Below are 23221 nucleotides of genomic sequence, written 5' to 3'. Positions count from 1 at the left end.
GCACCTTAAGTCTATGAGTACCATATCAAGTTATTTAGAAGATAACTTCCTTTGTTTTTTATCTCCAGCACCTAGCATGGTATCCAACATGTAAGTGATGCTTCATTAGTACTTATGGGTTGAGACTGAACATTTTTCCCATATATACATTGTCTATGTCAAAGGCACAAGAGTTGAAAGCCAAGAAGACCATGCTGGATAGAGAAAATCCCCAAGATTTCTCTTCATTCTTAGATAGCAATTGACAAAATTTGGCCAAATAGCTAAAGGCTAAGACCAGTACTATATTTAGAAGTTGTAGGAAACAGCAATAGCTATCAAGAAATTAGCAGAAAACGATACTGATTCAGCAACCAAGAAATTCAATAGATTTTGAAAAGCATTTCATTGATTATATGGAAACATTCATAGGTCTTAAGTATTAAACACCACTAGTACAAAAAAAAGGGGGGGGGGAGAGGAGGAAAGAAAGAGTAATCGTACTAAGAAAGTCTCACCTGAAAGTGCTGGAGTATAGAGGAAAGAATAATTTCTTTCCCCAAACTAAGGGCCCTTGCCTAAAGCACTAAGAAGGTCATTCTTTAAAGTCACTTTTCTAATAAATGTTAAGAACCATGCCAAAGAAGGATCAGTTGAAGAAACAGGGAACGTTTAGCCTGAGGAAGACATTTAGAGGGAATAGGTTAAGTATCTTTAAGTATTGAAGAGCTAACATGTTGAAGGACCACTAAGACTTGTTCTACTTGGCACTACGAGAAGTAATTGCTTCTCCCACACTAGATATCTTGAAGTAGTTTGTAAAAGCTTTTGGTTATGGGATTCCTCTTCAGGTATGGATTAGAGTATAGCTTCGAAGTTCCTTTCAAACGGACTTTGTTAATGACCTCAAGGGGTAAAAGTATCCTAAGGTTATGGTCAATTCACAAACAAGAAACAATTAGCTCAAGGCAATTTCCATGTGAAACTCTAGGTACCATCATTCTTCTTAGTCTCAAAAAGTTTGATTTGAGATTTTAACAGATTTCGGGGGTTGGGACTCATTCTTCTAAAGATCCAAATGGAGCTATCAAAAGACTGCTAGATATGGTGTCCCACCTACCTACTTCTCTTTTTCAATAATTGGAGTAATGTACAGTTCAGAAAGTTTTTCATTATTTCATTCAGATATGACAATATAAATACCAATGCCTTAAACACTGGAATAGGAATCTCGAAGTCCCTAATTCCAGCTCTGCCACAAACTGGTGACTGTGGACAAGCAATACTAACTGCTCTGGGCATGTTTCAACTATGAAATGGAGGGTTAGACTGGCTGAGGAGATTCAGAGCTTGAAGGGAACTTAAAAGCCATATAATGGAGCACCTTTATGTTAGATATGAGGAAGTCAAGACTCAGAGAGATTAAGTAAACTGCCCAAGCACACAATAAGCACTATAGGCAGGATTTTAATTCAAGCTATTTCTAGAGCCAATACTCTATCCACTGTACCATCCACCCTCTGATAAGGCAATGTTTCGGGGTACATAGATCTTGTCCCTAAATTTTATTGTTCTGGATGTTTGGTGATGAGGTGGGAGAGGGGTCAGTGGTCCAGGCCTGGGATTTTATCAGTGTAGGGTACTCCCAAAGAAGTTCCATTAGAGCACCTGGTATATAACTTATTGTCTACAGGTTGAATCATATAGCTCAAGTATGTGTAGAGCATGAGTTACTTAGATCCAAAAGACTATACTGTACTAAGAAATATCTCCCCTAGAGTAGATTTCAAGAGCTTCATCTCTGAGGTCAAAATAAAAGTTTAGTCTACACACTCAATATGAAGCAAAATACCAACCTCTATTCCCTGAGGGAATTGAAAAGATCAAAATAATATAGCTGCTCCTCATATGCCAGGTTATCTCAAAAGTTATGTAACCTTTGGGGACACCATGTATAAGTGATTGCAACATTAAAAACTGGTATGGAAAATCTCTGTAGAATTACACATTGCTTTACTTGTGAATAATTTTAAGTTAAAATGCTCCCCCCCAAGCTAAAAATTCAATACATGTTTAAGCAATTCACAATGTTACTAGTGAGTGTGGTGGGAAAGAGCAAAGCAGAAGCACAGGGGCTTTAGTTCAGATTCTGCTATTAATTTAAGTGAACTTGGGGAAGCTGTTTAACTCTTTAGGCCCCAATTTCTGTGTAATAATGGAACATAAGATTGATAATCTTTCCCCTTCTGGTTTTCAAATTTTGTGATTATGTTTAAACTTAACAACATCCTCCAAACTGGTCTATGTTGTTAACAAATCAGGAACCTGATGCAGTCAGAAAAAAGCTGGTTAATAATAAGAGTTCATATGTGCTTTGGGTTTTTTCCCCCTTAAGGTACTTAAGTATGCTATACAAAAAGGCAGATGTTATTAGCTGCTACAATTAATTTTTAAACTTAAAATATTTTCTTGAGCAACAAAAAACTAAGGACCAATTACAAGTGTTACAATTTGCATAGCAAATCTTTTCTTCTTAAGCAGCAGGGGGAAATGGCTAACAAAACAAAAAAAAAAAAAAACCACCCTTTGGAAACAAATTTCAAGTACCCTAAATACTACTTCTAAAATAACTATTAATAATAAATAGCATACAAGGCTTTAAAATTTTCAAGGTGCTTTAACATGTTTTAATGTTTACATGTGAAGAAAATGAGGCTTAGAAATTGACTTGCACAAAATTTCAAAGCTTGTTCATGCCATAGTCTGAACTGAGGACTCTGAACTTTTGGTCCAGTGGGCCTCCCATTAAAATATACCAAATAGGGGGTGGCTAGGTGGTCCAGTGAACAGAGCACCTTGCCCTGGAGTCAGGAGGACCTGAATTCGGATCCAACTTCAGACACTTACACACACACACACACACACACAAACACAACCCAAAACCTACCCATGTGACCTTGGGCAAGTTACTTAACCCCAATTGCCCTCCAAAAAGCAAAGAAATAAAAAAAATAATAAAATATACCAAATAAGTCTTAGATTGTTAGAAGTAGAAAAGACCTGAGAGACCATTTTAACTTTTTAAACTGAAAAATGAGAAAATAAAAACCCAGAGTGCTTAAATGACTTACCCTTGATTACACACAAAGTGATATAGAAGCTGGCATTTGAACTCAGGTATACTGACTCCTAGTATAGTGCTCTTTCTACTGCATAATGCTTCCTATAACAATATCTATTCATTAAAGCAGTTCATGAATCAATATTTTAGGTAATACTGTAATCCTAATAAGTTACTCTTATGCATTTGAATGCAATAAAAATTACTTTGAAAAATTAAGTTTTCCTCCTCAATGTTATAAATGGAGAAAAAACCCCTGAAATATTAGTTAAAAAATTAAAATAAATTCACAAGGCAGGAAGGAGTTTAGTGCTCACAAGTTTGTATTTTTAGGTTTGATCAAGAATATTGTGTATTTTCTAAATACACTGACAAAACAGTTTTGGAAGTTTACAAACATGTCTTAAGACACTAGGTAGGTAGATTACAACAAAAGGTTGATTTTTGTAAAAGATCTTCCAGAAGAACTTTTACAAACAACAGCATTTAGAAGAACATGTTTTTATGTTTACAGTGTTTAAAACAGATACTCCCCCATTTTATAATTGCTCACATCCATCCTCCCGCTCCAAAACTTTGTTGTTCAATTAAAATTAAAGGATCCTGATATTATAAAACTCAAGAGCTATTAAACAGTCCTTTTAAAAGTAGGCTTGTCCCTGACTTTGAAAATACTGGAATTATTTAAATGAAGAGAGGGACAAGGTTGAAATGAAGAGCATCACACATTAAATACTACAGAGACTAGTTTTTAAAAAACTGTATTTATACCAATAATTATACCATAGTTAAGGATCTGGGTGACTGAATGGCACAGGAAAAGGTATCTCTGGTTCCCCAGTTGAAATCCAGCCTTCATAACATGAAAGTGGGACATTTGATTAGTAGTCAGTGTAGCTCATATTAATTGGGCCAGGTAACAAATAATACTACCCTATCAGAAGAAAATAGCAGAAATTGAAGGATTTGTGGCGAGAATGAATCCTATGACCTTGTAAACAAAGACTCACAGGATAAGGAGGGTCCATTGTTCTGAAGGGAAACTGTGTGTTCAGGGCTTTTAATTCATCACTTTTCAATGAGAAAAACTCATGTATAATATGAAGGGAAATTAACTTCATAAAGGGGGAGAAGTAAACCTAAATCCTCCACGTCACATTCAGATTTCATGCATTTAAAAACATTATCAACATGGGCTTGAGGGACAACCAACTGAACAAAGTGAAGCTTACTCCACAAGTCAGTCTTAAAAAAAGAATCATAATAGAATTGTTTTTAATATATAATTTTATAACATATTAAACCTTTAAATAACTTTGCCAAGCATATATCATTGGAAATCTTTAAACTGCGCTTACAATTTATTTGTTCTTTAATTGGGTGTAGATGAAAGTTTATTTAAGCCTTAAAGATTTGCATCTCTTCTTCTTTGCAACTCATCACACACCTCTGCTGCTCTATTCAGGTCCTCCAACAACTTTATTAATAGAAACTAATTTCACAGTGCTTAACATTTCCCCCTTATTCTAAATTTTCAGTTCTTCTATTCCCATTCTCAAATCTATCTTTTCATTCTTCCTGGGTTCATTCTTAGTCTCTCCCTTAGTGACCAATGACCATTAGATATTTCCCAGAATCTCAAACTTCCCTTCTCTCTTCAGTTCTCCCATTCCTACAAAGGCATTTCATTTTTAGCTTACAATAGACCTAGATATGGAAAAATAGTATAATAATTGGAAAATATTAATAATGATGACCGATGGCTACAATAAATAATATAAGACCAAAGTGGAAGTAATCTTTTTTGTGAATTAAAAAATTTAACACTTGGGTCTTAATTTTAGCAGATATTGTATGGGCATCCATTTCCTATTGAATGGATATATGACAATGCTTTATGCTCTTCACTCCATTAAATTATTTTCCTTTTATTTCAATAAATGTGAACCTTCTAATTTTTCCAGTGGCTCCTTAACAAACATAAATTACTATTCCATTGGTATTGCCTTCAGGACTGAGAAAGAAGTTTTCAGAATTTTCCAACAAAAACAACTTCCTTAAATTGCACTGCAAGTCAGATAAAGGAACACTTATCAAAATAGAATCCTCCAGTAGTATAACTTAGTACTAAGTGATTTAAAAAACAAGACCTAGAAAGGGAAAGATGGCCCCTCCAAGATCAGGAGATAAAATAAGTTAGGCAGTCAGCAAGTAGAAAAAAAAATCTGTCAATTCCATTTTTGTTGTAAAATTATTACTTTAAGAAATAACTTTTATAGGCTGTAGCTAATATATTCAGGAATATAAACACTTTTCCTTTGGATTACCCTTCTCAAAACAAATATTAAAAGTATCAAATGTCATTTGACCAAGCCAATCTGTCATAACAACAGAAAAGGCAGTGGACAATCAATTATAAAATATTTTAAATTATCAGTAACAAGTCATCTATATTAAACCTCGCTTTCAAATTATAACCGAAACAAAAGCACAACAATTCTGTAGTGTACCAAGTGTATATTTCAATTTACTGTATGCAATCTAACAACAAATTTGGTCATAATTTACCAGATATACATAAATGATTTAAGTAGTAAAAGAAGATTCAGTTTCAAGAGAGTAAGTTCATACCTTGAGAAAAAAGTTAAAGTACATTAAGAATGAAAAGCCAGGTCCAGTTTCTATGCAGTAAGTGAGCTGTAGTCTAATAAAGCAGATTTAGGTGATTTTCAGATATATAGCTTTCTTTTTAATATATATATATATATTTATATATATAGACAGATCTACCAATTGTAAACTATGGTTTTTCTTTAAGGGGGGATAAATGGGATGGAAAAATCTTTATACTATACTTACATATTCACAAAGCAGAACATTTACGTTTAAAATACTTTTTCATTCATATTATCTTTGCCCTACTAATTTCTACTTTGGACCCCACCAAAATTACACATTACTCATTTCAGTCTAGAACAATGAGAATAGGATGTATGCTTCAGATTAAAATAAAAATCAAATGAAATCTAGCCATGTCAGGTATACAGTGATGCAGTAGCTACCAATGAAACAATTAGATGAAAAGATGCATTTTAATATCCATATAACTGTAGTTTTATCTGTTTCATCCAGCAGAAAACATCAGCGTCTAACATTAAACCATCATTCTACTGAAATAAGGGACAATGATAAAACTTGTCTCTTAAAATACATATCAACTTTGATCGGATGGAGCACCAAAAGATTATGACAGATTATGTCTGTCAAGGCATACTTCAAAACTTTTCCACACAACATAATTTAGTTACCTGATATTATAAAATAGGAAAATAGTCATTTTATACTTAAAACAAAGCTGAAAATATGGTGACCTTCTTATTCTTATACAGTACTATCACACTGGCCTAATTAAGTGTTACTGGTAAATGCTATGCATATTAATATTGTGGCATATTAATCCATCATGTCAAATGTTCTTGGTGTCCAATGATCAGTTAATTTATTTGCCACTAGGCAACATTATGTTAATAAGTTTAACTTAATAATACAGTACCCTTTTATATCCCAAAGAACCTTAAATAGAAAGTATAGCACAATTAATCTGTAAATATGTTAAAGGTTTTCAAAAAAAGATCCAATGTTTCAAATCTTCATGCTCCCCAAGTGCCCCCAAACTTCAGTATGCTGAAATAGGCACAGATTACATGAATTAGTTACTAGTAGCAATAAATATAATAGCAAGGTATCTTTCTTTTAAAAAAAAAAAAAGGTACTGAGAACTAAGTTAAAAATCAATCATTTACCATAATTCTAAAAACACTCAATGGCCCAGAAAATGTGAAACAAAAGAAGAAAGCAATTTGTTGTGTTAATTTTAATGATGAAAAAGGGCACAGGAAGTAAAAATAACCTGATGTTTGACTTATACTGCATAACAAACTAACCAAATTGGACACGCAGGATAAATTATAAAACAAATCATGTGGCTTAATAATTCTATGACTCTCTATTAGAAATTTATGCCTTTTATAGAGGACTGAGGTATATACACTGGCCAGACAGGAAGGGTAGTACAGGAGGGAGAAATAAAGGGAGGTGGGAAGAGGGTAGCTAACAAACAGTGCCAAGGTAACAGATACCAAAAACCAGACGGACATGTCAGAAAACGTCATATAGTAACCATTTATCAAATTAAACTAAAGCAGCAGGAGAAAGTTACTTATAATCAATCATTTTAGTGGTATTTTGTCAACTTCATTGGAAAATAAAGTTAACTTCAGCAACATCATTCCACATCTCATGAAGTAGTGAAGTTTTTGCAATTTAAACTGTCTGAAGGGAGGAAGGGAAAGGGGGAGTCAGTTAGTTCATTCCAATAAATAACCTCTCCAGTTCTTGTAAAGGGACACACAGGAACAAAGAGCTGGGAAACCATAATATCAATACCAAAAATGAATTGTTTTAAGTTATGAAGCAACTGAAATTGGACAACTGAAAAAAGTTGAACCACTGGGGAACTAGAGCCCCTTACAGATAATCTGTATTACTTTTTCTTTTAAAAAAAAAATTTGTTTAAAAATAAAAAATAGAAACAAAACTCTACTAGCACAAACTAGCCTGAGTGGTTTGATGACAGTGTGATTGGGTTTGAGGAAGCTACTTCTGTACTTCCATAAAATTTTTCTCCATTCATGGTAACAAGTAACACATGAATGTAAAAACACTACGAGGACAGTTACTATGCTTTTAATATGACTCAAATAGCTACTGTATATCCTATAAATAATAAAAAATATTTTTACTTTGATAACTGATTGGAGATGTGAGTACTCTGTATAATTCAACCAAAAGGTTGTTTGCTGTACAGTCCTGTGCAAATATAAAAATTTAGTAATATTTTTTGCTATAAGGCTTTGACCCTACAGTTTTCACAGCAACATAACTACCATCCAGCATGTACCATATTTTGCAAGCCTTCAGTTCAAGAATTCAAATTGTCAATTCATATTATGTCCAACTGCAGCATCCTTGAGGAGTATGCTAGGTCAGTTAATCATCTAGTGACATACAAACATCCCCCGATTCGTCCCATCGAGATGGATCAGTCTGTTCCTCCCCATCGTCAACCAACTCTTCGTCAGCTTCTCCTGCTTCATTCTCCTCATATTCTTCATCTCTAGTGAAATCTGTGTCCTGCACCTGGTCTACACCTTCTTGACCTCCTGGTTGTGATTTATCTGTACATTCTACACACACTCCATAACGTCGAGATCCATGTCTTATTCCAACACTGGCTGCTAACATGAATATCTTCTTACACACCATACATTTATATTTTTTATCCTTTTTATGCACCTAATTAAGAAAAAAAAGTTTTTAAAAGTTGGTTGATATACAGAAGAGTATTTAAATAGGTAAGAGAATATTAAAGTAATTATACAAATTAAATTATAATAGATATTTCATGAAGTAGGTAAACAGGAGAACAGACCATGGTGTCTGACTCCAATGCTTGTAGAGTGCTATACAAACTGGTTCAATTCTTACTTCATTTGCTATTCAAGACTACACAAACAAACCTATGGCAATTATCCTTCTCTGTAATGATTTTTAAAATATTTCAAACCTCACAAATATATTTAACAAATATAGTTAAGATTTTCAAGTCAATATAAGAAATTACTTACCAGGGAATGTCTTTTTACATGTTCTCTTCGAGTAAACAATTTCCCACAGATATCACAGCTAAATGATCTCACTCCTGTATGAATGAGCAAGTGTCTTTTTAGTGTTCGTCTATATTTGGCTACATAGTTGCAATGAGGGCATTTTAACTTGTTCATGATTATAGATGATTCACCTTTAGGAAGAGAAAGAAACCAAATAGAGCTAGTGTGAGAAATGGTCAAGATTTATTAACACTAAAATAATTAGCCAAGTTCCAAACTTCTTTCCAAATCCACTCCCCAAACTGCTAACAATGAGAAAAATGGGCAGACCCTTGCTTACTTCTGTTGATGTGCAACATACAGACAGTGCAACGATCCCAAAACAGGAAGAGAGGAAAAGGGGTATGCACTTATATAACACACATAATAATCAGACCTTTAAAAAAAATTTATTAGTTTACTTCTCTGCCCTATTACTTCAACAAGGAATAGTCTCTCACCTGACCATGTCAGATTTCAATGTAGCATCATTTTAAAGGGGACTTAAAATTGGGGGGTGGGGAGAATCCTCCCAAACCTTTTAATTGCTAAGAGTATTTTTAATATTTCTTTTATGAGGAAACATATCTTTTTTTTTTTTTTTTAAGCAACTGGGGTTAAGTAACTTGCTCAAGGTTACACATCCAGTTATTTTGTGTGGGTATCTGAGGCCAGAACCAATCCTGGGTCTCCTGACTCTGGGACCAGTGCTCTTACTCACTGCGCCACCTGGCTGCCCCAGATGAAATATATCTTACCAAGTATGAACTATTTGTTCATCACACACAATAATAAAAAGCAGTACCCTCATTATGATCTATAAATTCTAAAATGAGTTGTGAAATCATATCACTTGCTAACTTTATAAGAGACTTTAAACCTAGACAAAATGCCCTGTAATCTTCTGAGTACAAAAATTTGAGCCCGTAACTAAACAAATCTCAATGCTCAGGTTTACCTGGTAACCGAAATGACACAGTCTACAAGGCAAGATGTTTCTCAGAGTATGAGATTGTGCACAGGGGGAGGTGAAAACTGTGGGCAATTCTAGGTTAAGATTTTAAGCAAATTTTTCTATATGATAAATTTCAGGACCTAAAAATGTGGCTAGGATAATTTCTAAAATTCTCAAAAATAATCTATTGGTTTTACTTGCCATTTTCCCAGGTTTCTTGTTTTGGCCAAGATTCCGGCAACAATCCATACTTGAAATCATTTGAAGTACCCGGCAACAATCCATACTTGAAATCATTTGAAGTACCCGGTAACAATCCATACTTGAAATCATTTGAAGTACCCGGCAACAATCCATACTTGAAATCATTTGAAGGACCTATTACAAATTAAAAGCTTTTTTTTAACCTTTAAGTATCTTATTTGTAATAAGATGTTACTTGATACCTAATTCAATGTCAAGAAAGAAAATTGAGTATTTTAACAAAATGTAAATATTGTGCACGTCTAAACAAAGTCATAGTTATATAGTGGGCTACAGTAGTATTTTCAGAGAAATACAATTCTAAAAAGGCAGGTGCTATCATTACATTTAGAGACAGAATGATGCTTATTGGCTTTTTGCTGGAGATTGACTACAGCTCTGGCTATCTGACTCATGCTAGTAATCTCTTCAACAGTAAAGAATGAAGACAACTATCTATACCTGAAAGGATGCAGCAGACTCTCATACAACTGCATCACTCATATACTTTCCAAGTGGTCTCCATTGCCAAAGAGGCCATTTATCTTAGAAAGTTGCCTAAGGATTTAAAATATAGAATGGAGTAGGAGTGGGGGTGTATGTAGGGGGAAGAAGGAGGAAAAGTGTATGTTATAAGGTATAAATACTTAAAACATGAAGATAGAGATGTAGGATACTGGTTTAAATGAGGATAAATCATTGATACAGTTTGCCTCATGCTACACTGCATTATGTCCAAGTGAAAAAATGATTACTGGTGAAGCATAATAAAGGAGAATAACGTGATTGACTGCAAGTCTGTACCATAACAGATGCCTGTTCAGCAGAAATGGAGGGGCAACATATAGTACTCTCGCTTGACTGAGCACATACATTCAAACTCTAAGAACACTGTGCAACTGTTGGATCAAACTTCTACCCTTGACTGATAACCATCATTTATACCCCATTTTAATCCATGTGTAAAATTAAGATATCTGTGAATCCCAATAGTTCAGATTTGTATTATGTAGAAGACTGCACTATGGAACAGAAGTGCTTATTGCTGTGAGGTCCTTGGCAAACAAATAGCAATTTTCCTCAATGACTGACCACCATGCTCCAAAGGAGGAGCACACATAAAGATGAGAAGTGGGATTTTCATAGGTTTCCAAGTGAATGAAAAGTTCACTTGGACAGATGATTAAGATACAATTAAAGAGAGTTGCCAAAGTAACCCATAAATTCAGTATCCAAAGAACAAAACCGTTAAAGGGATAATTTGGGGAATTAATAAGACAAAATAAATTTTTAATGCAGGCCAACAAAGTTATAAAGGTCCTGGCCAAGAAATGGTTCACTAAGAACGAAATGAAATTTTACAGGTTCCAGTCTACCAGGGTGCTGCTAATGACTACAAAAAGAATGAATCTTTACCCAAACATATGTATACTGTAGCTTACTCTACCTGGATCAATAGAGATGTCAGAATAGCAAGGGAATGATGATGACAAATCTAAATTCAAGCCTAAAATGCATTCCATCATTTAAAAATAAACTATCAGTCTTATATCACTGGCATAAATAGAAGCTAAAAAACCTGTCTAGTAAAGTTCCTAGGCACTGAGTCAAAATGCAAATGGGGGTGGGGGGAAAAGAACTTGACCTCCTAATCATTCATGGAGACAGTAATTATTTCTTCTATGTCTCAAGGTTTCTGACACCATCTGTTGGCCATGAGATGTTTGCACTGAACATATTACTGGATGGCAGTGGTATTTGGACTAAAAAATAATGTTCACGGTGAATAGAGCACCAGCCCTGGAAGTCAGGAGGATATGAGTTCATGACAGATAGGTTTTTCCTTCATCACCATCCCTTTTTAAGTCTAAGTGAATTCTATTTTCCCTTTTATTAACTCAGATATTTTACCTATTAAGTTTTTCTTGCCTTTTTGCTTGTGTTTACTTGAGTGAATTGTTTTTACTAAAATGCTTATTATTTTGCTTTCAGAAATACTATAAAATCTGGGGCGGTTAGGTGGGGTAGTGAAGAGAACGCTGGCCCCAGAGTCAGGAGGACCTGAGTTCTGTTCTGGCCTCAGACACTTAAGACCCACACAAAAAAACTAGCGGTGTAACCTTGGGCAAGTTAACTTAACCCCAATTGCCCTCCAAAAGGCAAAAAAACAAAAACAAAAACAAACACACACACAAAAAAGAAATATTATAAAATCAATATCTTAACCTGGATTTTGGGGGAGTAGGAAGATTAGAAGCTAAGACTTTATTTCATTCATGTGAGGAACTCCAGGGATGGAAACTTGTTCATAAATACATGGAAAATACAAGGCATTTTACCTGGTAAGTCTTAGATTTGTTTGGGGCATTGAGAGATTAAGTAATTTGCCCAAGGCTACATATATAGCTAATAAGTGTCAGAGGCAGAACTTGAATTCCAGTCATCTTCCTGACTCCAAGGCCAACCCCCACTATATATCTTTAATGCATTTTGTATCAGTTAAAAATTGGATATAATCTCTAGTCAAACATAAATTTTTGGAGGCTTGATGTTGTGGCTAGAAAGGAAAACCGGATTGAGTCCCACCTCTGCTAGCTGCTCCATCTTGGACAAGAGAAAATTTACATGGACCACGGCAAAGTGCAATAATCAGAACCAAGGAAAGGATATGTACAATAGCAACAACAAACTGAATGCTGTGAAATTCATTATAGCAACCAACCTTTACTATATCAATTGATATGATAAAGAATAACACTGCTGCCTCCCCCTTCTTTAGAGAAGCATGTAGTATTGCATATGATGTTAGACATTTTCAATAAGGTGACTTTTTGTGGGGCTGTTTTCCTGCCCTCCCCCTTTCCCTTTTAATATTTTTTTTATTATGGGAGCAGAACACATTAGGGAATGGAAAAAAAAGGGAGGGATATCAATAAAATTATTTTTATAAGTGAATGCAATTACTACAAGGAGAGAGGCAAGGTCCTTAGTTGTTAAAAAATGTGTTCTTTAGAAAAATAGGGTCAAAAGTGGCAGAATTTCAAACAGGCCTTGAAAGGGACAGAGAATAATATTATTACCTTTTAATAATTTGCTTGGTTGTTGGATCTTCTGATTCTGTCTTGTCAAAGTTTAAAGATAAGTTTCTGCCCCCATGTTTTCTAAGTCTGAATGTTTCTGTTGGTGGTTATTTCAGTTTATAATTTGAAAAAAAAAAAAAAAGTAATACCTTCCTTTTCTGGACAGTGCAAAGAATGTTTCTTGCTATATATCAAGGTATCATTCTGAAAACATAAAAATTTTACAGGTTCCTTAGTTTTTCCCTCTCTTCCTCCCCTCCATTGTTTTCACTAATTTCCAGAAGTCATCTACAGTAAACGTATTAGTTTTATAAGGAAAGTAAAGGAAGCAGAGCAAATCAGGTTACAAAAAAGTAATTCAAGCATTTACTAGTAAAGGACTGGAATCAAGTACCCAAGTTGTATATGAAGTATGGAAAGCACGCTTAAAAAAAAAAAAGTAAAGACTGGTCATATTTTCCAATAACTTAATGCCAAGTACACCAAATGAAATATTTAAATTTTTTATCAGGTACTGCTATTTTCTCCAGCTAAGAATACTATTGTCTCATCTCCTATAACTGACTATTGAACCCATTGTATGCTTCGAAAGTCTTATGAAAAGAATATGAAAAATGAAAACAAAATAAACTGATCAATTTAAAAAGATCATAATCTGCACTAGACTGAGTCAGATCTGCATTTAGCTACTCTATAATGGTGCTACCTCCCCTCCACTCCATACTTTAACAATCACTTTTTTGCCTTGAAGCTATACCACAAAAGAAAAACCACAAGAATGACTGAAACAAGATAACAGAAACTTAAAACAGTACTTCAAGAAACTTTTAAAAAGTTAAGGAAACAGTAGGTGGCATATTAAATAAACTTTTAAAATGCAAATTGTAGATAATTCTAAGGACCCATTATGCAAAAGAATTTGAATTGATTATATGCTGGAATTTTTCAATAAATGAAATAGGTTTGTTCTGAGGAGGCAATATTTGATGCAAAATTCTAAACTTAGAATTCTATTTTTCCACTGAATCATACTGCACTTAGGGGAAGATGTATTCCAAGCATTAAGATGGCTAATCCTTCTTTAGGGTTTCTTGCTTGAGGGAATTTTTCATTTTTGGAGTACCCTAATAAGTATTTCTTTGTTTTACTTAAAACAAACCAAAAAAAGCAGGCCACTATAAAGCAAGACAGTTCTCACCCTACAACTGAATACTATAGCTTTAAAAGGAGTAACTTTCCAGATTTGGGCTAATAATGGAACAAGAAAACAGGAAAATTTTAGAATTTTTAGATGAAGTATTCTTAATTTGTTACCTCTTCTAAAAAAAAAAGTATGAGTATGTGCACGCCCTTGAGTTTATATGAGTCAGTAGTGGACGTCTGTGTTTGCATGCATGTATCATAGCAAAGTCATGGATCTTGAAATTGCTCATACAAAGAATCAATCGATTCATGAATGCCCATGTTTCACAACTTTCTCCCAGGTAAGACAAAAGAACTGATGCCAAACTATTTAATACCACAAACTCTATTAACCTTTCAAAAATAATGTAGTCTTCTTGGGAGTTTACTGGATAAAAGTGTCAAATTTTGCAATCGAACATTCTTCCACATGAGGAATTAGGGAACTAATGTCCTAATGAGTTTTAGAAGCTGAATGGCTATGTAGTCTAACACCTGATCAATCTGCTCTTTAAAAAACAAAAAAACAACACTATGTGTACCAGTATCATACCTCAGAATCATATACTTATGTTTCAAATACCTCAAAATATTTATGATTCCCACCATCACCCTTAAACAGTAAAGTATACAAACAACTGTGACTTAGGAACTCTGACACAATAGCCAACCATTATTCCAGAGGACTCATGAAGAAATATGGTGCCCACTTTTATCTGATAGAGGGGTGATAGAAAACACTAAGGTACAGATGAAAATGAATACAATAAAGAAATCCAATGAGAAACTACAATGTTACTTATTCAATCCTACAACTCGACAAAAGGTCAGTCAGAAGGCCAGAGAAATAGGAAAGAGTGACTACCCAAAGGCCAGCTCAAGGTAACCTCCGAACCCTCTGTGCAGATTTTAGAGCTCTGGAGGGCTCTCAGGGTGGGAACCCTTGGGAGTACTAAGCAGTAGCAACAATGACTGATCAATGCATGCATGGTACAGCAGGCCTTCAAGATTCAGCATTCTGTACCGCAAAGATTGGGGGGATGGGGGTGGCATAGCTCAGGCACTAATCTTGGAAAGAGGAAGTCAGTGAAGGAATCTAGGAGATGCAGGGCAAGACAAAACAGAACTGACCACCTCATCCAAAAGGCCAGGATGGAGCAGGTATTTCTTGCTCACAAGTTCAGTTCAAGGGCTAATACTGAAGAGATTCAGTAAATCAAAGAAAACACAGGCCATTATTTTTTAAAAATATTTAAAGCAAAAGTCAAGAACAGCTTTTCAATAATTGAAGCAGTCTGACTCAAAGGGCAAAGTGAAAGACTTCCCCACAAGGACTGAAATAAGGGCTCTAGAATAAAGAACTGGAGGACAATAATTAGCTTAAGAAAATTATGTAGTAAACTCTACCTATGAAATAACTTCTCGAAAACTCCAATAAAACAAATCACTACAAGGCTTTAAGAAATAACAGAACAAAAGCAAAAGACTGAAAAAAGAAAAAATAAGTTACCTAATATAAATAAAAGCCTGACCTAGAAAAACACATCATTTCAGAATCATTAGACTAATTGAAAACTACTACATTTTAAAAAATATCAATGAAAACCATAAGGACAAAAATGGAAAGAATCTCCTCCCAAAAGAAAACTCAAAAAGTAAAGTTATAGTAATGTCAGACAAAATCCAAAATTTCCATATTAACAGAAATACTGCAAACATCCAGAAAGAAGTAGTTCAAATACCAAGGAATATAGGATCACAAAAGAAGTGGCAATTTCTACTTGATTTTGGAATACAATATTCCAATTGGCCAAGAATAACAACAACAATGAATACACAGGGGGAAAAATTGACCTTTAATGAAAACAGGACTTTCAAGCATTCTTGATGAGTAAATCAGAACTGAATAGCTACTTTGAAATGAAAACACAATAATCCAGAAAAGCCTAGAAAGGTAATTTTGAGCAATTATAAGGATATGTATGCTGATGCAGTGCTAGCTTTCTAACAGAAGAAGAAATGTGTCTCTTCAGAACCTTCATATCTTCAAAGGGTTCAAAAGATAAGAAAAAAAGCAAAGGTAGCTTGGTGGTGGGGGTGTATATGTGTTTGGTTTTGAGGGTTTGAAGAAGGAAAAGAGAAGGGAGGGTAGAAAGGAGGGTGCATTATTGTATCTCACAATTAGGGAACATGAGAAGAATATACAAACAAGGAGGAAGGTGTGTAGGGAAGTGGGCATCAGATGAACCTCCTTTTTATCTGAAACAAGGACTGAACACAGCATACAGAATATAGAGTAGAAATATATCAGAGGGAAACAAGCAAAGAGGGTGGGGTGGGGGAGGTAAAATGTAGGGAACAGTCACAAGCAAAGCAAACTTTGTGATGATGAAGGGGATATTAAAAGAGAGGGGAAAAGAAAAGAGGAGACCTTAGACAATTGAGAACAGGACAAATTGTGGTTATGAATTTAGTGAAATATTATTATGCAGCAGAATCCTAAAAAGAATGAAGTGATGCAGAGTGAAGTGAGCAGAAGCAGGAGGATCAACAGCTGTTAAGACAACAGCATTGTAAAGACTTAAGAATTTTGGGCCAACATAGTGACCAGTCATTTCTCTAGAGGAACTGGAGTTTCAAATTGTTGTGCAGACAGTTGGACAAATCATTGCTCCACCAACGAACAGTGCATTAATGTGTTTTGTTGTCTGTTCCAAAGCCCTTCCATCTAATTTTTCTGTCAACTTTGGCAATGATTACAAAGAATGGATTCCAGAGGACCAAGCTGCTGAAGTTGGATAAGGGTGTATACACACGCACCCCCCCCCATATATATATATGCAAATATATGTATACATGTGTTCCTTGTCAAAATTTAACATCAACAGAATTAGGGGTATTTAACCACCTTTTTCAGTTCTGGAGTGAAATTTCATGAAACTATTTGTGCTAAAAAAAAAAGTCTTTTCAGAAAGGAAAGACTGAATAATGAAAGCATAAAACTGCAACCAGCTTTTTACAGGGACAATTTGATGATTATTCCACCTGCTTATCAACTCTCCTTCCTTTATCCTATGCTATAAAACTTGATTTCTAGTTAGGAAACCTGAGTTAGGACAGCAAGCTGCTTTGATTCCTGACAAAACTCTGCAATACATTATTAAAGGAATGGTTTCTGTGAAAGAGAAGAAATAATCATAAAAATCCAATAACTACACTAAGAATAGAATACAAAATATCTTAAGAGATGAAAAAGAACTAACAGGACCATAAATGAATAAAAATCTCACTTATAATATACCATTCATTGCTTGAGGGTCTTTGTTTTATGTTCTTCATTTTCTCAAAAAAAAAAAAAAAAAAAAAAAAAAAACCCACAACCCATGACATCAGAAAGGTAATGCCATGACTTGCAAAGTGAATTGGATTTAAGTGAGGCAAAGTCAGCTTCACCTTCTCCTCTGGAGCCATCTGGGTCCAGTGGCAAGATACAGATCAGTATGACTGGAGGTGCCCCCTGAGGGTCTCTAAGAAAGAAGGAATACACTATATTTAAAAATACACAGCCAAGTATGAATACATATGTGAATGTGTGTATATATGTTTACAGGTATACATAGATAGAGGGCACAGGATCAATTTAATAGGAAGGGATGATACTTAAGAGGTGAGAGAAGAATATAATGAGAGGAGATGGGGAGAGACAGAATAGGATAAACTATCTCATACAGAAGAGGCAAGGGAAAATGGTTACAATGGAGGGGAAGTATATAGGAAGGCAAAAGGGAATGGGTCAACCTTATTCTCATTGAATTTGGCTCAAGGAGGGAATGACATACTAAATAGGGTATCTCACCCTACAGGAGAGTAGGGGGGAAGGTGATGAGAGGAGGGATGATGGAAGGGAGGGAAGTTAGAAGCACCCACTTTTGAAAAGGGACAGGATCAAAGCAGAGAATAGAACAAGTGGGAGGTGGGAGGGAAACATAGTCTTTTACAATATATCTACTATAGTAATGTTTTGCATTAGCTACACATGTACAACCTATACTGAACTGCTTATCTTCTCAGTAAAGGCGGGTGACAAGGGAGGAAGCGAATGAATCTGGAATTGAAAGTTGTAAAATCAAATGTTTAAAAAAAAATATATATATATATATATATATATACCATTATTAATACTGTTTTATATGTAATTGGGAAATAAGATATACAGGCACTGGGGCACATAGATTCACCATGCCCTACTGGAAAAGTCAAAGGGGGTATGGGAGAAGATATGGGAGAGAACAGATTGGAGGAGGGGATATTCTGTGGGATTGCTATTTTGGGGTGGTGGGTAGGGGAAAAACAGGGAGAAAATTTGTAACTCAAAATCTGGTGGAAATGAATGATGTAAATCAGAAGTTTAAAAAGCATTTGAAAAATGAAAAAAAAATACACAGCCAAGTCCATTTATAAATAATTGTTAGGGAAAGTAAGTCCTTAGGTAAAGCCTAAATCTGTCTCTAGCCATCACCAGTCTTGACTTTTGCCTTGTCACTCGACTTTGCTGACTCTGGGGGAAAGAGTGAGACTGACAACTTTGTGCAGCTCTGCTTCACTTAAAACCAATTCATGAGCAACTCACCCGTGTTATCATTGGTCCTCTTCAAGAACAAAATATGAATAACAAACACACTTTATTTAACTGTTTTTGCTTGGGGGGAGGGAAGATTAATTGCACCTCCCTCAAAACAACCCCTATATACTTCCTAAACATTCATTTTTAAAATTTTGCGTTACAAATACTTTTCCTCTAACTCCTACTCCATCTGTTGAGAAGGCAAGCAATAATATCCATTATACATCACGTTATGCAAAACATGTTTTCATATTAGCCATGTTGCAAACAAACAAAACCATCCAGAAAAAATCCAGTAAAAAAATACATACTTCAATGGTCACTGAAGGGTTCATAAATTCTCTCTCTCGAAGCTGACAGAATTTTTTATTATGAGTCCTTTGGAATTGTCATGGATCACTATCTTGGTCAGAATAGCCTAACACCTCTAGTTGCCCTCACCAAACTCCTAATGCCCCCTGTTAAGATACAAGTGTGTATTTTTTTTCTTATCAAGGCAGAAATCAAAAAAGATTTGAGAATTTTAAGGAGCGACCAAGAAAAGCAACATAATTAGATCCCATGTTTGTCTAATGAAAGGAGAAAGTATTAAGAGAAGATCTGATCCCTGATTAGGACTTTGATAATTCATACACCACCTAAAGGCACTATGCTATGTACTAGGGAAACCAAAAGACAGAAACAGTCCCTGCCCTCAAAGAACTCACAATCTAACTAATGGAGGAGGCAACTTGTAACCAAATATATACATGCCAGCTATATACAGGATAAAGAGCAAATTTAAAGGAAGCCAGAGAGGTTAGCAATCAGAAGAGGGAGGAGGTAGAGTGTTCCAGGCATGAGGAACAGCTAGACAAAACATCCAGAGCCAAAAGATGGAGAATCTTGTTCCTAGCACAGCCAGGAGGGCCAGAATTACTGGATCAAAGAATATCTGTTAAGGAGTAAGGTCTAAAGAGTGGAAAGGGGGGAGGAGGAATGTGATAAAGGGCCCTGAATGGCAAACAGAGAATTGTGTATTTGTTCTTGGAGTCAACAAAGAAAGCTACTGGAGTTATCCAGTGGGGGTGTCTGGGATATGGTATGTGAGAGGGTGCTGAGATTATTGTACTTGTACTTTAGAAAAATCTCTTTAAAAGACTGAAGGATTGGGTGGCTAGGTGGTACAGTGAATAGAGCACCGGCCCTGAAGTCAGGAGTTCGCTTAACACAAATACTAGTAGTGTGACCTTCGGCAAGTCACTTAACCCCAATTGCCCTGCCTTCCCCCCTCCAAAAAGAAAAAAAAGAGGAAGCCCATAAGCTAAGAAGGCATTAAACAATTCTTCTACACACACACACAGAGCACGATCACATTCCTCTCTGGTATTCTCAATGCATATTAGGCTGTTAATTTGCAGTGAGAATATAACATCTATGCATTAACAATGTTTTGGTAATGTTCATTCAGCATTCCAACTTGAATTCAGGAAACATTTCAAAAGTAGAGAGTGTTCAAGACATTTCAATCCCACTGTACAGGTCTGGTAGAATTAAAACTGAAACAATGGTACAATGACTACCCTGGTATCAAATCTAGGGTTTTGGATGTTTACCCTGAAACATCCCATTTAATCAATTGTTTCAATTTCCTCATACTCCCCGTAACACTATGAGTCAACAAGAAGAATAGAGAGATAAAGATTGTTTTTGTTAGTTTAAGTAAGTACTACTAAAGATTTAAAAATGAAATTTTATTTCTTAAACTTTACATCCAAGAACTTGTGTGTCTTATGGTTGTTGTGTCCTACTCTTCAGGAAATACACTTAAATACCAGACTTAAAATATTCACCCAGGATGCATATTGATGGTAGAAATACTGATTCCTTTCAATCTCTGCTCTATCCCTGGATGCTTTTACCCCCATAGCAAAGACTTCTTATTATTATCTACTAATCTCAATGCATTCCTTTAAAGTCTAAGCTTTATGTTTGTCAGACATTAGAGAGTTAAAGGAGTAGATAGGAAAAGTTATCTACCACAGTAAAAAAAAAAAAATTTTTTTTGGCGGGTAGTTGGGGTTAAGTGACTTGCCCAAGGTCAAATGGGCTAATAAGTGTTAAGTATCTGAGGCTGGATTTGAAATCAGGTCCTCCTGACTCCAGGGCCAGTTCTCTATTCACTGTGCCACCTAGCTGCCCCTATAAAATTTTTTTTTAATTAAAAAATATACCACTTGCCAATTTGGATAACTTTTTAATATACTCTGTATCTTTTCCTCAGAAAGGTAAATGGATTCAATGGGTTCAGCAATAAAACTAGAGTAGGCAATGGCAGGAAATGAAGTAGAACCCACAGAATTTAATTCACTCGGCACATAAAAGTCAAGGAAAGGTGAAAAAAAATTATAATGTCTCATCTCAATTACCCCATCATCATTGTCATACAAGTGAAAATCATGTTTTCTAGACTAAGAACTGAATATGTGCTAGAGGACACTCTTTTGCTCAACTTAAATAAGAACTGTAATTTCCACCTGCTGATAGATCCACTGATCCTGAAAACTGGTTTCTGAGAATGTTTTTTGTTCCTGAAGTAACCACTTCAGGTATAATTCATATTTAGATGTTTAAGACTTACATACTAGTGCTTTCTTCATGACAATTTTGTAATATGGGGAGTATATATTATTTTACATTTTAGAATGAGAAAATTCTAGAGTTCACAGAAGTTTAATTGAAGTAACCAGTCACAAAACTGCTGGATATTAGAGCTAAAACCAGTTTTTCTACAGTTTATCCCTCCACATCTCAAACAAATTCTGTTCCAAGGTATTTAGTTCCCTGTGATATAAAATATTCTGGGACACGAAAATGTCAATTGTTCATAGTAGTAATAGTCGTGGTAGTAGCAATATTTTTCTGAATATCATTTGCAAAGTAATACACAGCTATTAAGTGTGAGGCAGACTCAAACCTAGGTCTCCAAGTCTTTATCACTCTACTCTGTCCAATGTGCCCTTGGTAGTACACAAAAGAAAAATTCCATAAAGCAACAGGGTTAAAAAGAAGGTGAACACGGCAGGAAACCTAAATGTTTTATAGTGGAGCTTGGCCTGGGACCTACTGTTGGTCAATCTATGAGAGAGGTAGAGTGACTTGGGCTTAAGACTTGGTCCTCAAGGAAAAAAAGGTTTCAGGGATCAAAATTTACATTCCTTTGGGTAGAATACCTTGGTGGGAGGTAGGGGGGTGGGAAGAAGAAAAGCAAGAGAGGGAGGGAGGGAGCTGTATTGCCTATTTGGCCAGTTCCAGTTGGGTCCCCAGTGGGGCAGTTCCTATTTCTACTCACAGAGGTTATTGTTTGTCCTTTGCTCTCAAAGAAGACCATTATATCAGGTAGGTGATATCATGACATACAAGCGAATTGGATTTAAGTGAGGGAGGGTTGTGCAAAGTCATCAGCCTCACTTGCTCCTCCAAAGTGAGCCATATGGGTCCATTGGCAAGATACAGATCAGGAAGACTGGAGATGGTCCTAGAAGCAGTGGGAGACCTTGGCCTTTTCTTTTCTGGAGGGGGGAAGGCGGGGCAATTGGTGTTAAGTGACTTGCCCAAGGTCACATGGCTAGTAAGTGTTAAGTGTCTGAGGCTGTATTTGAACTCAGGTCCTCCTGACTCCAGGGTTGGTGCTCTATTTATTGTGCCACCTAGCTGCCCCAACCTTGGCCTTTTTAAGCTAAGGTCTTTAAAAGATCTCAGTTTAACTGAGGCAATGCCTGTTTAGTAATTAAAGCAAAGTGAAAATGAGGCAAAGAATGGCCTCTTACCCAATCCCTCTCCCCCCCCAAAAAAATAAGAAAAAGGAAAAAAAAAGTTTTGCATTGAATTAATGCTCATTGTTTAAAATGTTATTCTCAGAGTCTGATCCCATTAAAGGGAAATCCCAGATGTTTCTGGCTAGCCCACAGACCTCTCCTTAGATATAAACCAGGTGCCTGGACAAAGATTTAACCTCTTGTTGTCCATACCTACACTGGGGAGTATGGTGCTATAAGCCTAGTTATAGAAATCAAGGATCAACAGGTGATTTCAACATCTTCCCAGGAGGGAGAGCTTATGCCAGGAATGTGACCAAAATCATTATTTTTATAGCCATGTCACCTAACCTCAGAACTCTTAGTATCTTCATATTTAAAATGGGGCTACCTGGGGCTACATCAGAAGAGTTGTAAAAGTGAAGTAATTATAAAATAAACTTTAAGGAATACAAAGAAGATACAAAGAAAAAAATTTTTAAACCCAGGACACAAACTTAGATCACAATGCTTTAAAGTTTACAAAGTACTT

The 23221-nt window shown here is 35.5% G+C and overlaps 1 protein-coding gene across 1 annotated transcript in view; it reads right to left on the bottom strand.

Moving 5' to 3' along the window:
• Positions 1-3405: 3405 nt before the first annotated feature.
• Positions 3406-23221, bottom strand: part of ZBTB10 (zinc finger and BTB domain containing 10) — a 63402-nt gene continuing 43586 nt past the window's right edge. The window contains exons 4-6 of the mRNA XM_069100168.1: positions 9965-10141; positions 8788-8960; positions 3406-8455 (exon numbers count right to left, since the gene is read on the bottom strand). Of these exons, the coding sequence (XP_068956269.1) occupies positions 8150-8455; positions 8788-8960; positions 9965-10141 (656 nt within the window). The 3' untranslated portion in view covers positions 3406-8149. The remainder of the gene's footprint in view (positions 8456-8787; positions 8961-9964; positions 10142-23221) is intronic.

Source organism: Petaurus breviceps, unplaced genomic scaffold (genome assembly GCF_028583685.1).
Source record: "Petaurus breviceps papuanus isolate PSGF00001 unplaced genomic scaffold, PetGlider_PUasm1.0 38, whole genome shotgun sequence".
Classification (NCBI taxonomy): domain Eukaryota; kingdom Metazoa; phylum Chordata; class Mammalia; order Diprotodontia; family Petauridae; genus Petaurus; species Petaurus breviceps.
Note: the sequence above shows the minus strand (reverse complement) of the source record. Positions and strands in the feature narration are given on the sequence as shown.